Source organism: Acanthochromis polyacanthus, chromosome 3 (genome assembly GCF_021347895.1).
Source record: "Acanthochromis polyacanthus isolate Apoly-LR-REF ecotype Palm Island chromosome 3, KAUST_Apoly_ChrSc, whole genome shotgun sequence".
Taxonomy (NCBI): Eukaryota; Metazoa; Chordata; class Actinopteri; family Pomacentridae; genus Acanthochromis; species Acanthochromis polyacanthus.
In genome coordinates this window covers 28417928-28431577 of record NC_067115.1, presented here as the reverse complement: position 1 = coordinate 28431577, position 13650 = coordinate 28417928, and the positions used below count along the sequence as shown (strand labels likewise).

Genomic DNA, 13650 nt, shown 5'->3' with positions numbered 1-13650 from the left:
CTGCTTGGACTTCAAAGGGTTAAGGTGAAATAATCCGACTCTAATTTTCCATTTCAGCCTGAAACCAGGAACTAACTGCTTCAACTTTGAGATTTCTAACTCAGTCAGGAGGAGGCAGATAGAGAACAGAACCAGAGCCAGAGACCAGCAGGAGACCAGCAATGAGTCAGGAAGGAGGAGGAGCTTGAAGGATTCACATCAACCAATAAAAACTGTTTCTGTCAGTCCATCTGTTTTTACACTCCTTATTGTGAACAGTCACAGTGACTACGTCTACTTTTGACACAGAATAATGGAAAGAGACCAAAATTACAGAAAAAGATTTAGAAATGACACAAAACATGCAAAAAGGTGACAAAGATGCACAAAAATATGTAAAAATGACGCACAAGTTGCAAAAAGATGACGAAAATACACAAAAGGATGCAAAAAATAACTAGATGAGCCCTCAGTAGAGGGCAGAACCATGCCCTCTGCTGGCGAAAACCCTGTCCTCCCTATACAACTGATGCAATATCAATTTTGATCATCGTACATATCTCCCTCCCTACTTGATCTGCTGACCTGTAACTCCACAACTGAGCAGGGGACCTTAGACTGATCTTCAGTGTCAAGTTTGATTATCCTGACTTCAGCGGTTGCAGAGATATCGGACCGGACATAGCCACATACATACATACATACATACATACTTACCCAGCCAGATACCGCACCGAATGCAATAACCCCGCCGACGTACCCATCGGGCGTGGTTAACAAAAATGAATAAGAAGATGTAAAAGTAAAAATACACAAAAAGATGCAAAATACACAAAAATAACACAAAAATACACAAACAGATGCAGAAATGACAAACACATGCAAAAAGATGACAAAAATACATAAAACTGCAAGAAAAGATGCAAAATGACACAAAAAGATGTAAAATAATAACAAAAAAATACACAAAGGCTGAAAAATACATAAAACCATGCAAAAATAATACAAAAATACACAGAAACATGCTGTAATTGAGCAGTTTACTAGTTTTTACTACTATAAATGTTAAGTAATACTTTTCACCATTAAAGTATGATGGGAAAAAATGCAAAAAGATGAGAAAAATACACAAAAAGATGATAACAATACAAAGAAAGATGAGAAAAATACAAAAAAAGATGAGAGAAATACACTAAAAAGATGCAAAAAATACATAACATGCAAAAAATAACAAAATATGCAAAAATTCACATAAAGATAAGACAAAAGACACAAAAATCCAATAAAAGATTAAAAAAACACAAAACATGCAACAAAAAAAATCACAAAAACATGCATTATTAGTGGTAGTAATAGTGATATTATTATTATTATTATTATAGTTTTTCATCATTCTGATTTGAAATTAGTCCAAAATACAACAAATCTGGTCAAAAATATCTACAAAATTACCTTAAATGTGTCCTGACATACATAAAGCTGCCAAAAACATTAATAATAAATACAGATTGGTTCTTTAAAATGTAAAAAGTAAACAACTTTTAAGTGAGGGCTGTTTGTGGTTGAAGAAAGTTTTTATTAGTGTAACCCTCCAGTTTTTTTTTTGCCATTTTGATTGTAAATTCGTCAATAATTACTTAAAAAGTTCCAAATGGCAGGGCTCCCTCCTCACCCCCATCCTTCCCACCTGACATCCCCAAATACCCCTTTTCCTATCTGTTTCCTCCCGTTCATGCTTCTCTCCCCCTCTCCTGTTCCTCTGCCCTGCCTGTCTCCCATCCACTCCTCTGCCCTGCCTGGCCTGCCTGTCTCCCATCTGTTCCTCTGCCCTGCCTGGCCTGCCTGTCTCCCATCTGCTCCTCTGCCCTGTCTCTTCCCTTGCAGCTCGGTGCCTGAGTGGAGTCTAGCTTCTCAGCTGACTCCACTCAGGCAATCAACCACCTCCACGGCTCCCGGGCAGCTGACAATCATCATGCTAACGACTCACCTCTGCAATAAGTACCGGCTCAGCCTTCCACTCCCTGCCAGAGTATTGAACCAGAAACCTTGCAGTTCAGTTCGCTCTCTAGCCCTTAACATTTCCTGTTTGAGTTCCTGCCTTATTCTGATTTTGTTTTTCTCCTGCCTCCACGCAGCCAGCTGTCCGGGAACCCCCACTCCTGCCTGGAACCCCCACTCCTGCCTGGAACCCCCACTCCTGCCTGGACCCCCACTCTCGCCTGGACCCCCACTCCTGCCCGGAACCCCCCGCTCCTACACCCCTGGTTTTCCCCCACCTAGCCACCATTTTCACCCCCAAACAATAAACCACTTGCATTCAGCCAGCCCTGGTAGTGTGGCTTTCTGCTCGGGTTCACCAGCTCAGATCCGTGACACCAAAATGATGATAATGACGATTTAATGGCCTATTAAAATGGAATAAAGTGCAGAATGTTCAATCTAGACTGGTCCATAAAGTTCCTGTAAGTGTATTTATATGGATGGATCCATTTTTCTTTTACGAAAATATAGTCTTTGGTCGAGATTTCAACAACTTTTTGAGGCTCAAACATCAGTAGAATCTGATGTGTGGAAAGTTTGAACAGACAAGGTTCTAGTTTTTAGATAATTTGACTAAATGTTGATGTGGACTCATTAGTAGGAAACATAACCTGGTGTTCATAGAGGTCTAGATGTTGGTGTTCATAGAGGTCTAGATGTTCATAGAGGTCTAGATGTTCACAGAGGTCTAGATGCTCATAGAGGTCTAGATGTTGATAGAGGTCTAGATGTTGGTGTTCATAGAGGTCTAGATGTTCATAGAGGTCTAGATGTTCACAGAGGTCTAGATGTTCATAGAGGTCTAGATGTTGGTGTTCATAGAGGTCTAGATGTTCATAGAGGTCTAGATGTTGGTGTTCATAGAGATCTAGATGTTGGTGTTCACAGAGGTCTAGATGTTGGTGTTCACAGAGGTCTAGATGTTCATAGAGGTCTAGATGTTGGTGTTCATAGAGGTCTAGCTGTTGGTGTTCATAGAGGTCTAGATGTTGGCGTTCATAGAGATCTAGATGCTGGTGTTCACAGAGGTCTAGATGTTGGTGTTCACAGAGGTCTAGATGTTCATAGAGGTCTAGATGTTGGTGTTCATAGAGGTCTAGATGTTGGTGTTCACAGAGGTCTAGATGTTCATAGAGGTCTAGATGTTGGTGTTCATAGAGGTCCAGATGTTCATAGAGGTCTGGATGTTCATAGAGGTCTAGATGTTGGTGTTCATAGAGATCTAGATGTTGGTGTTCACAGAGGTCTAGATGTGAAAGTTTGAACAGACAAGGTTCTAGTTTTTAGATAATTTGACTAAATGTTATGTGGACTCATTAGTAGGAAACAATCTGGTGTTCATAGAGGTCTAGATGTTCATAGAGGTCTAGATGTTGGTGTTCACAGAGGTCTAGATGTTCATAGAGGTCCAGATGTTCACAGGGGTCTGGATGTTCATAGAGGTCTGGATGTTCTTAGAGGTCTAGATGTTGGTGTTCATAGAGGTCTAGCTGTTGGTGTTCATAGAGGTCTAGCTGTCGGTGTTCATAGAGGTCTAGATGTTGGTGTTCATAGAGATCTAGATGTTGGTGTTCACAGAGGTCTAGATGTTGGTGTTCACAGAGGTCTAGATGTTCATAGAGGTCTAGATGTTGGTGTTCATAGAGGTCTAGATGTTGGTGTTCACAGAGGTCTAGATGTTGGTGTTCATAGAGGTCTAGATGTTGGTGTTCACAGAGGTCTCGTTGATGTGTTCACAGAGGTCTAGATGTTGGTGTTCACAGAGGTCTAGATGTTCATAGAGGTCTAGATGTTGGTGTTCATAGAGGTCTAGATGTTGGTGTTCACAGAGGTCTAGATGTTCATAGAGGTCTAAATGTTGGTGTTCATAGAGGTCTAGTTGTTGGTGTTCATACAGGTCTAGATGTTCATATTGGTCTAGATGTTCATAGAGGTCTATATGTTGGTGTTCTATGTGCAGAGTTACAAACTGCTTCATGTTTAATTAACAACGTATGAGGCTTAATTTGCCTTCAAAAATTTTCTCATGTATTTATTTCAAACATTGGTCTGATGTTCCTGAGATAAGAAGCTTCAGATCTGAGTCAGATTTATTAGAACTTTATTATCAGACAGAACTGTTAAAATGTTCTTCATGTTTCCTGTTTTCTGGCTGCAGCTTCATTGAAGACCAAAGACAAAACCAGAAACTCTCCGTGACACAAACCTGCTGCGTCTCCCGAGAGTCACCAACCTCAGTTCAGTGCCAGAACCAATCAGGGCAGCCGCTCAGGTGAGTCACATGACAGGTGAAGGTCCAAACAGAGAGTGTTGATTCGGACAGGAAGTGACACAAACAAAAACTGAAACTCTTTATTTTAATAAACAGCTGCAGACTGATAACAGACTCAGAGCTCTGCCATTTTCATACTAGTTTTTAAGTGATCTCAGTGTTTACTTGGTTTGGTTTTGCATCTGTTTGTGTTTATTTTTTCTTCTTTTTTATTGTTTTGTCTTTTTGTGATTGTTTTGTGTCACTTCCTGCTGTTTTTTTGTGTATTTATAGTTGCTTGTCTTTTTTTAGTATCTTTGCTGTTGTTTTCTTTCAGTTTGCATAGATTTTGCACCTGTTTCCAATAATTTTAATCTTTCTGGACATTTTGTGTGACTTTTTATTGTTTTGTGTTCCTGTTGTTTTTATGTGTCTTTGTAGATGTTCATGTCTCCTTTTTGGCTGTGTTGTAACTGTCAGTATTTGTTTTGAGTAGCATTCAATACATATGGATTCAGGACACCATTTCTGAATGTTTGTAATGAAGAAACAGTTCTGTAATTTTGTTTTTACAGTTCAGAATAGCAGATCACATCATATGTTAATTTTTTTTAAAGTGCAATCACAATGAATTTTGCAAAAGTATGTTTTCATGCCAATTTTTTCTTAAAACATTTCTTTAACAAATGGGATTTTTTCTGGTTATTCAGTCTTTTTTTGTAATTTTACTGATACTTCTGGGTATTTCAGAAATAAAGTGAAAAAACCTGTAAAATATAAAAGAAAATTCAGTAAAATCACAGATTCGGGATTAAAATTTCAGGTAAAATTTGAACTAATATCACCGTGAAACTAACTCAGTTGATTATACTGACAATATTATAATTTCTTCTGTCACAAGTTTTCTGCAGTTTTGTATTTAAAAATGCAAATAAAGTTCCATATATTTAAAAATGAAGAAATTTGCAAATAATTTCCAGACCTGGATGCTGATCAGGACTTGGGATGGGTGTCATCGTGACACTTGGACTGACTGCTTGGATGCAGCATGTGGGAGAAATTGAGATAAAGTAAAACAAGCTAAGAAATGCCACAGAAAGGTAGCTAGCTATAGACTGCATTCTGTTTAGCTTTGTGGAAGATGTCGGTCTGAGGAACATTCTTAGGATTGCAACGAATGACGGAACGTGTGAGCCTCAACCTGCATCACTGGAAGGCTTTTTTTGTGTTACGATATAAACCAGGACTACCGCCCTCGAAACAGCGGTGATGGGTTTGAGTCCGACCCACGGTCATTTGCTCTTCTCCCTACATTTCCTGTCACTCTCCACTGTCCTGTATATTAAAGCTTTAAAAAAAAAAAACAACAACAACAAAGAAGTACAAATATGAACTTCACAGACTAAACAGTCTTCTGCACAGTCAGTCTCAGCTGTGTTCTTTTTTGTGTTCCACCACTTCACGTTATTAACAGGGGCGGCTGCTACTGAACATAGACTGTTTCTGCTGCTCCCTGAAAAGAGAAAAATGTTTCTGCTGGTTCCTGTTCAGAGAAAAATAAGAATACAGATGTATAAATTTGAACTTGCTGTTGCTGGAAATGTTCCCGTTATAATGTTATGATCGTGGCTCTGGACGTGGACTCTGAGGGTAACTTGTTTTTCTGTAACAAACCAGATAAAACGTGAATGCCCTTGCAGTGGTAAATAGCTTTGATTTGATTACATTGTTTAGGTTGAGATTTACAAGAAATATGGGAATACTGCTGTTAAAAAGCACTTTATTTGCTTGAAGTGTTTGCAAACCAGATGAGATTTCATTTTTGTTCATATAGCAGTATTTTTTAAAGTAAAAGTGTAGAATACAGTGCTTCTAAATTCATTATTTAATTTTACGCATAACAATGCAATTAATTGTGATAAAAAGTTGTAATCGTTGCCCAGCACTAATAAAATGAAAAGTTTTTCACAACAAAAACCAACCTTACAATAACACTTCTTAATGCTGCAGATTCAGAAAGCAAATTCAGTGATCAACTAAGAAGAGGATTCAGGATTATGAAGTGAAGCAATCCTTTTTCATTACAGCTAAATCTATGAGCCTGCCTACAAAACAAACATCAGCATGCAAGGATCACAAACAGTGGCTTAGTATCAGTTAAAATGACAACATACAGTTCTTCCTCTGTGGCCTTTTTCTTTAGTATGAATTTTCACAGGAGGTCACACCTTCTACTGCTTAAATGGTCACACTATTTTCTACCTCTTTTGGATCCATGTATTTGTATGGCACCTCCAGACCCTTGTTTCTGACTTTGATGGCTGCACTCAACACTTCAAGCTCTCCTTGAAAGTTTTGTATCATCTTGCAGGGAACCTCTTCACTGAAATGTTCCTCGGGGTACTGGCCAAGAGGAACCTGATGAGACCAATCAAACAATCAGCTTCTCTTCCAATAATGTTTCAGTGTTTATCAAACACAGACTCTTGATGTTATAGTGTGCAGAAACTTGTAAATAAATGACAGCATTTTTCATTGAGTCAAGTTCACTTACGAAGTCGCTGGACTGCTTGCTGAGTAGCCACATGACTGCCATTCCCTGAGCTGTTGTGTTAACATCAGGGAGCGTCTGCAGCATCGTGGCCTCGCTTGTCGTCCCCTTTGTGGTGGGTGGGGGAAGTTGCAGGGAGACGGGTGTGTTGGGCATCCAGCCACCGTAGTCATACTGCAAGGAATTAATAAGTGATGAAGAACTGAAGGGATGTAGCATGTGATTGATGTTTAATTCTGTCTATATATTTTTTTTAGCATTGATGATGTTTTTATTTGCTCATTTCTGTTCAAAAAGACATTCACGGATCCCAGAAGATGAATCCAGTGAATCTGACATTGACAGTTTTGACAGAAATGACTCATCAACCGTGGATTGTCATCACTAACTCAGGATGAACTCTAATAACCGTGGTGTTCCATCATCATGTCAACAATTCTGTCTGTCCAAAACCTCTGTTTAAAGACGAATACCTGAATATATATATATATATGTATATGTATATGTATATGTATAAAGCCATCAAATCATTCCACAAAACACTGTGAAATATGTTCACCAGTCATCTCAGTATATCACGAGGACTCACCTGTCCAGTGTTCACAGCTGAGTGCTGGCCGGAACCCGTGAAGATTGCCATGGTAACAAACTTGACCATCTCAGGTACAGTGGTGAGGCTCTGTGGAATCCCTGATAATGAGAAGAATTAACAGTATGACTTCAACATGTTCAGGTAACCAATTTAAAGTTTCATTTATGCATGACTGTGATATTGTATGATCTTCACATAAAGCACCATTGTCATCATAAAGTTTACATTCTCCTTGAAAGCCCACCTGTGTTTGGTTGGGACAGGAATCCATGTTCAAAAATGTCTGAAGTCCACTTCTGCAGTTCAGTGTCTTGCTGGACCTCAGCATCACTCTTGTAGTAGTGGCCAAGGATCCCCTCCACAAACCTTTGAGGAACAGGAATATGTTCTGTAAAACACTCTCCGAGTTGAATTTTATTTTACTTGTTACATTCTGTAAGAATAGGAAATGATTTTTATTCCTACATTTATTCAGAATGTATATATATATATATATATATATATATATATATATATAGAGAGAGAGAGAGAGAGAGAGAGTATACTACACTATTCTACTGTTCAACAGTTAGGAATCACTTAGATACTTAGATGTCTTTTTTTACAGAAAGACATTTTTTAAATAAAGATAACATGAAATAAATCAGAAATACAGTCCAGACATTGTCAATGTGGTACATGACTGTTCTAGCTGGAAACAGCTGATTTTTAATGGAATATCTCCATAGGGGTACAGAGGAAGCAACCTTCACTCCTGTGTTCTAATACTACATTGTGTTAGCTAATGGTGTTGAAAGACTAACTGATGATAGAAAACCCTTGTGCAATTATGTTAGCACACGAATAAAAGTGTTTCACTTCGTTCTTCTTTTAGTGTCCTCCATGGCTTCTGAATGTAAACAATCCCTAACAAGATGTATTTATTCTATAGCGACTAAAGTATCCAAAATATCTGTGTTTTTGCATCGCTATTTTAGTTATCAGGATCATACAACATGAAAATTCTCTACTGTACTTGTAGACGGCGTCCCATAGCTTGAGTCCATCGTCTCTGTAGTAGTAGTTCGGCACATCCTCCACGCCACGCTCTGCAATGTCATCTGGCATACAGAGGGAGGTGTAGGTAATCTCAGACAGAGATCTTTTCAGGATCGTCACCAAAGCCTCTCCACCAGAAGCTGCAAACTAGAGTCAAATCGCAGTCAGACAAATGTTCTACAAATCTTAAATACATTGTTTAAGTAATGCTCTATTGACGGTGTTGGTCTTGTCGTACCTGAGTGAAAAATCCACTCTCAGATATTAGACGAAGCCGAGCTAAGTAGTTGATCTGCAGAGTGTAGCGAGTGTGAGGGATGAGAAGCTGTAGAAAGAGGAATCTGTTAGTAACACAGTAAACTGGAGTTGTAGTTTGTGCATTCTGTTTTATCAGGAATTTATTTGGAATTTTATATACATATTTGCTGTTTATGTGTTGTTGTTTTTTATCCTGTTTCACGACTGTGCCATCAACCATCTATTATGAACAAATAAAGTGATTTATTGGTAACAAACTAATGAATCTCGATGCTTCTACACCATTCAGTAGAGTGAATAAATGCACACCAAAGCTCTGTGGTTCATCAGCTGCAGTTACCTTGTACAGAGGATGGATCATGGGCACATTGCGCAGCAGCGACACTGCAAAGACTTCAGCCAGCAAGTGAGTGCGCAGCAGGTGAACGTTGAGCTGATGCTCACTGAAATCCGCACTTCTCACAAAAATCTTTGCCATCAGCCAGTCGTACTCAGAGTCAGTAGGATAAAAGATCGGGTTGTCATCTGCTGGATTCTGCTTCAGCTGCAGGTGAAGGACAAAAGATGTGCTTCATTCAAGTCATGTGGAGTCATTAACCACGCCTGACGTGTACGTCAGTGGGGTTACTGCATTCGCTTCGGTATCTGGCTGGCTGGCTGGGTAAGTATGCATGTGTGTGTTTGTGTGTGTGTGGGTGGGTGTGTATGTCCGTTCAGATATCTCTGCAAGTGCTGAAGTCAGGATAATCAAACTCGGCACTGAAGATCGGTCTAAGGTCCCCTGCTCAGTTGTGGAGTCAGAGGTCAGCAGATCAAGGTCAAGGCCACAGGGGTCACTAAAAGCTAGGGGTCACAGGGCTCAGCCTCATTCAGAAAATAATGAACTTGCTTTCCTTGCAGAAAAAATTCAAAGCTGCTATCTAGATACACTACTGGCCATGCAGATGATGCTAGTGTCTGTTTTAAGGTAGTCAGGTGGATTTCTACAGTCACACTGGGAACCTACATCTTATGAATTGAATAAAAGCTGCCTTAATCAATACTATAACATAAAACTTTAGCATTATTTGCATTTGAGTGCATTTTTCACCTGAATGGCAATTGGCATCAGCTTATCATCAGGAGTTTTCTGGAGCAGAACGAGGGGAGCCATCAAGTACTGCTTCTTCCCATTGACGGGGTTTGCTTCCAGTCCATCCAAATGCTTGTAGTCACACAGATATATGTTGCCTTTCTGTTGGGAATTTCCATAAGAATGAGAAACATTTTGACTTTGATAAGACATGCATCTCTTACTGAAATGAACTAGGAGTAGGAGACAATCACCTGCATTTCATCAGTCAGTTTACAGTGACCGTGGAGGAAGATCTTGTCTTCAGTAACAGGAAAGTTACCGGGCAGGACTTTACAGCGTTGGATCATAATGGGGTTGACACCATTTAGATACTGATAGCCGAAGAAAGCATCCTCCTTCCAGTGTTCTTGAGTATACTCTGGAAAATTAGCAAGATTTATTGTTGTGGTGTTCAAAACTTTGTGATGTAAAATCTACTCTGTCACTGTTATTACCGTACCTTTTGACTGCATTATGTAAACTGGTGGAAAATAAACTGGTTACACAGAATTCAGTGTCTTACACATATGTTGTTGCCAGCCAAAGTCTTGATTACATGAAATCTACTACAGTTAGTCTTCTATATATTGTAAGACCTGGATCTGTTTTGATACATTTACATTTTCTTCACATTTTATAAAAGCATAGCACAAGTTTCATAATAAAAAATACCTTCTTTGGAGCAAATTTTCCAAAAGCCAATATTCCATATTTTACAAATTGAGCAAGAAATGAATGGACAGTTCATCCATCCATCATCTATGCACCCCTTAATCCTCATTAGGATCTCAGGTGGCTGGAGTCTAACCGAGCTGACTTAGGGTGAAGGCAGAAGACATCCTGGACAGGTCACCAGTCTATCACAGGACTACACATAGAGACAAACAATCACACTCATATTCACACCTACGGACAATTTAGAACTACCAATTAACCTCAGCATGTTTTTGGACTGTGAAAGGAAGCCGGAGCACTCAGAGAAAACCCATGCATGCACAGGGAGAACATAGAAACCCCAGGCAGAACCGGGGATCTTCTCGCTGCAAGGCCACTGTGCAGCCCATGGACAGTAATCAGTAAAATCTAACAGCTTTTTTGGGACTAAAAACTGCCATACTTTTTTGGAGGTAGTTAAATACATGCTACTACACACATTGTATACAGTAATCCAATAACCTACCATGATATTAAAGTACCTGATATTGGAGTCCGTCTGAGGAGAAACACCTGACCGATGTCATCAATACGAGTCCACGGCTCCACAGAATCTGTCAATCCTTTCAGCCCCAGCGCTGCCATTCTAGACAGAAAAAACACAGCAAGTTCATTATAGTGCTTTAGATCATTTCAATAAGTACCCAAATAGATAAATAAGCAGACAGATGAGGGCTTCACCCTGCGGATGCTGTGAAGTCAAACTCTGTTTTCTTGGTGAAAGAGAAGCGGACCTCACGAGGCAATGATAAAGGGTCTTCGGTCTTAATGCAGTGGGGTATTCCCTCCGCATATACATGCCAGCTGGGAAAAACAAAGAAGAGCAGAGTGGTGAGACTGGATTGGAATGTATCTGCAGTTTTAAGTTAGACTACAACAATATATGCTTGCATTTTCACAACATAGTTTGTGGTTTGATAGATTTAAATAAATCCTGGCAGAACAATGTTAAATTGTGGTTCATTTATCATGATGTATCATGAACACATATTCAACTGATGGTAGAGGAGTCTGTTAGTTTTCAGGTGCGTATTTACTAAAATGTGTGCAAACTCTGAGCTCTCACCGATAGTCTTCCTCTCGCTGCTTCAGCTCCTGCTGTCGACTGAACCTGCCAAGATGATGGGTGTCGTCAAAGACTCTCAGAGCTTTAAAGGAAAAACAAAAGAACCAGATTTAGAACTGTTGACTAATACTGTATGATGGGATGAATTTGCTCGAGAATCCTTATTGTCTAGTTTGCAGAGCCTGTGTTTGTTTCATATCTTCTGTGGTCGGAGCACAGAATATTACGAGTTTCCACAAACCTGTTCCCTCCCTGAATTGGTGCACTTCGTTGTCACTGATCCAGCGGTAGATGGGAAAGTTGTAGGTGTCTCCTTCTGGGGATTTCACTTCCACTTTGGAAGCGAACCAAGCGTCCTCTGTCACCTTCAGGAGATTCTGCTTGTCTAGTTCGATCAGCAGCAGCTTTCCAAGGGAGGTGGGGCAGGACACGTTAAAGTGCGAGCTCTAGATGAAACAATGACAGAATACAAGAACTTAACTGCAAGAGATCAAGATCAAGTGTGTTTGTAATCAGTTGTAAAAAAGCGGGTTGCAAAATAAAAATGCTGCAATACGATCACCCTGATTAAATGATGAGCTTTGAGAACACTTGATGGACATTTCCTGTTGTTACACATGGGTCTAAGTTAATCATCTCGTTCTCTAAATCGGTATTTATTGTGCCTACAATCTGTGCAAAGCTGAGGAAGCATGTGGCAGATTTAAACATGGAGATGCATATTCTGAACTTACTTGTCCCCTCAAGAAGGTTAAAGCTCCTTTCCAGGGCTTGAGCCATTCGTGGTCACTCTCTCCATCTGTGCCCACCAGTTTAATGTTGATCTTGTTGATAGTGCTGCCTCCGGCAAGATAGCCGGTGTGTACGGTCACTGAATAATCCACCATTTTCCAGCTTCAAAGTCTGGAATCATAATAAAGAGAGAATATTACAATCACCATTCTGTGATCATCAGATGAACCGGGGTGTCCAAAAACTTAATGATATCTGATATAACAATAAAAATAACAATGGTCAAAGACATCATAGCAAATATATATTGAATGATTCATTGCAGTCCAATCATTGCTAATTGAATTCCTTTCAATAAGCATCTGACCTACCTCTGCCAGTAAGAGGATGTTCCTTTGAAGAAGTGCCCAGTTGTTCAACCTTATCACCACTGATTTCTCTTCTTATACACACAGCTTGGTAGGAGTGTCCAGACAGCAGCTCTGTGAAGGAATGCTGGACACATATGATCAACGATTGCACCTGAAAACAACAAAAGAAAGGAAGACATGGCAAAACACTCAAGTTTGAAAGCAGCACCAGTTCATCCAGTACAGATGAAGAGATAAGGCATGCAGAGCCACTAACTTTTTCTAAATCACTTCTTAAAACCCACTTTCATAGACTTGCTTTTATGTGAAGTTTACTTATAGCTTTAATTAGTTTTAATGTTCTATTTTTATTATACCTTTTTTTTTTTTTACGTTTTCTCTTGTTTTATTGATTATTTGGCGGGATGCTATCTCTAATTCTGCTGATGTGTACATTTGTCTGCTATTCCGTCTGTGCGCAACATTAATTAAACACAGATCAACAGATTTGGATGAAATTTTCAGGGAACAAGTGAACACTAGGTCAGCTGCCAGCAAGGGCGTCAGTTTGTTTTTAAAAGTGGGGGGGATGGAGACCACAGCACTTTGAGAAAATGTCGAAGAACGGCGGCAAAATGCCACAGGTTGGGTTTGAACTCACAACCACCACATCATAGGCAGAGGATCACCCTGTTGGAGCTATCAGTACATGTGGGTAGAGGGGTCTGTGGGCCACTATAGTACTAATTCTCCCGGGCCGAAATTTTGCCCCTGCACGCCTCTGGTCGGAGCTTCCACTTGGCACGGGCGCAAATTTAGCATCCGCATGTTTTTTTTTAACCTCACGAAGGTGTGCTGCGTGTCTGTGCAACTCTCGGCCGAGTGCGGATGGTGCGTTCAGGAGCATCGGAATTTTCTATACTGCTGAAAATAACTGGGTTTACAACGGCTTACATGTGAAGAAT

General features: G+C 39.8%; 2 protein-coding genes across 2 annotated transcripts in view; both read right to left on the bottom strand.

Annotated features, from left to right (window-relative positions):
* The window catches only part of gstcd (glutathione S-transferase, C-terminal domain containing), a 457968-nt gene that overhangs the window by 178186 nt on the left and 266132 nt on the right, over window positions 1-13650 (bottom strand). The window lies entirely within an intron of this gene.
* LOC110965087 (hydroperoxide isomerase ALOXE3-like) lies at window positions 6034-12820 on the bottom strand. The gene is made up of 15 exons (XM_051945183.1): window positions 12707-12820; window positions 12338-12506; window positions 11845-12049; window positions 11604-11685; window positions 11219-11341; window positions 11020-11123; window positions 10036-10202; window positions 9800-9943; window positions 9050-9253; window positions 8690-8776; window positions 8429-8598; window positions 7658-7779; window positions 7411-7511; window positions 6825-6995; window positions 6034-6688 (listed from the first exon to the last, which is right to left on the bottom strand). Exons 2-15 carry the CDS (start codon window positions 12488-12490, stop codon window positions 6509-6511), a joined length of 2013 nt encoding a protein of 670 aa, XP_051801143.1. The 5' UTR covers window positions 12491-12506; window positions 12707-12820; the 3' UTR covers window positions 6034-6508.

What these genes read in the sequence shown, in the direction of transcription:
- LOC110965087 (XM_051945183.1), bottom strand. Translation starts at nt 12,490, where the DNA reads ATGGTGGATTATTCAGTGACCGTACACACCGGCTATCTTGCCGGAGGC. An exon ending in TGATGCCAATTGCCATTCAG is followed by an intron (nt 9,254 to 9,799) that starts GTGAAAAATGCA and finishes CTTCACCTGCAG; the next exon opens with CTGAAGCAGAATCCAGCAGA. An exon ending in GCAAGCAGTCCAGCGACTTC is followed by an intron (nt 6,689 to 6,824) that starts GTAAGTGAACTT and finishes TGGTCTCATCAG; the next exon opens with GTTCCTCTTGGCCAGTACCC.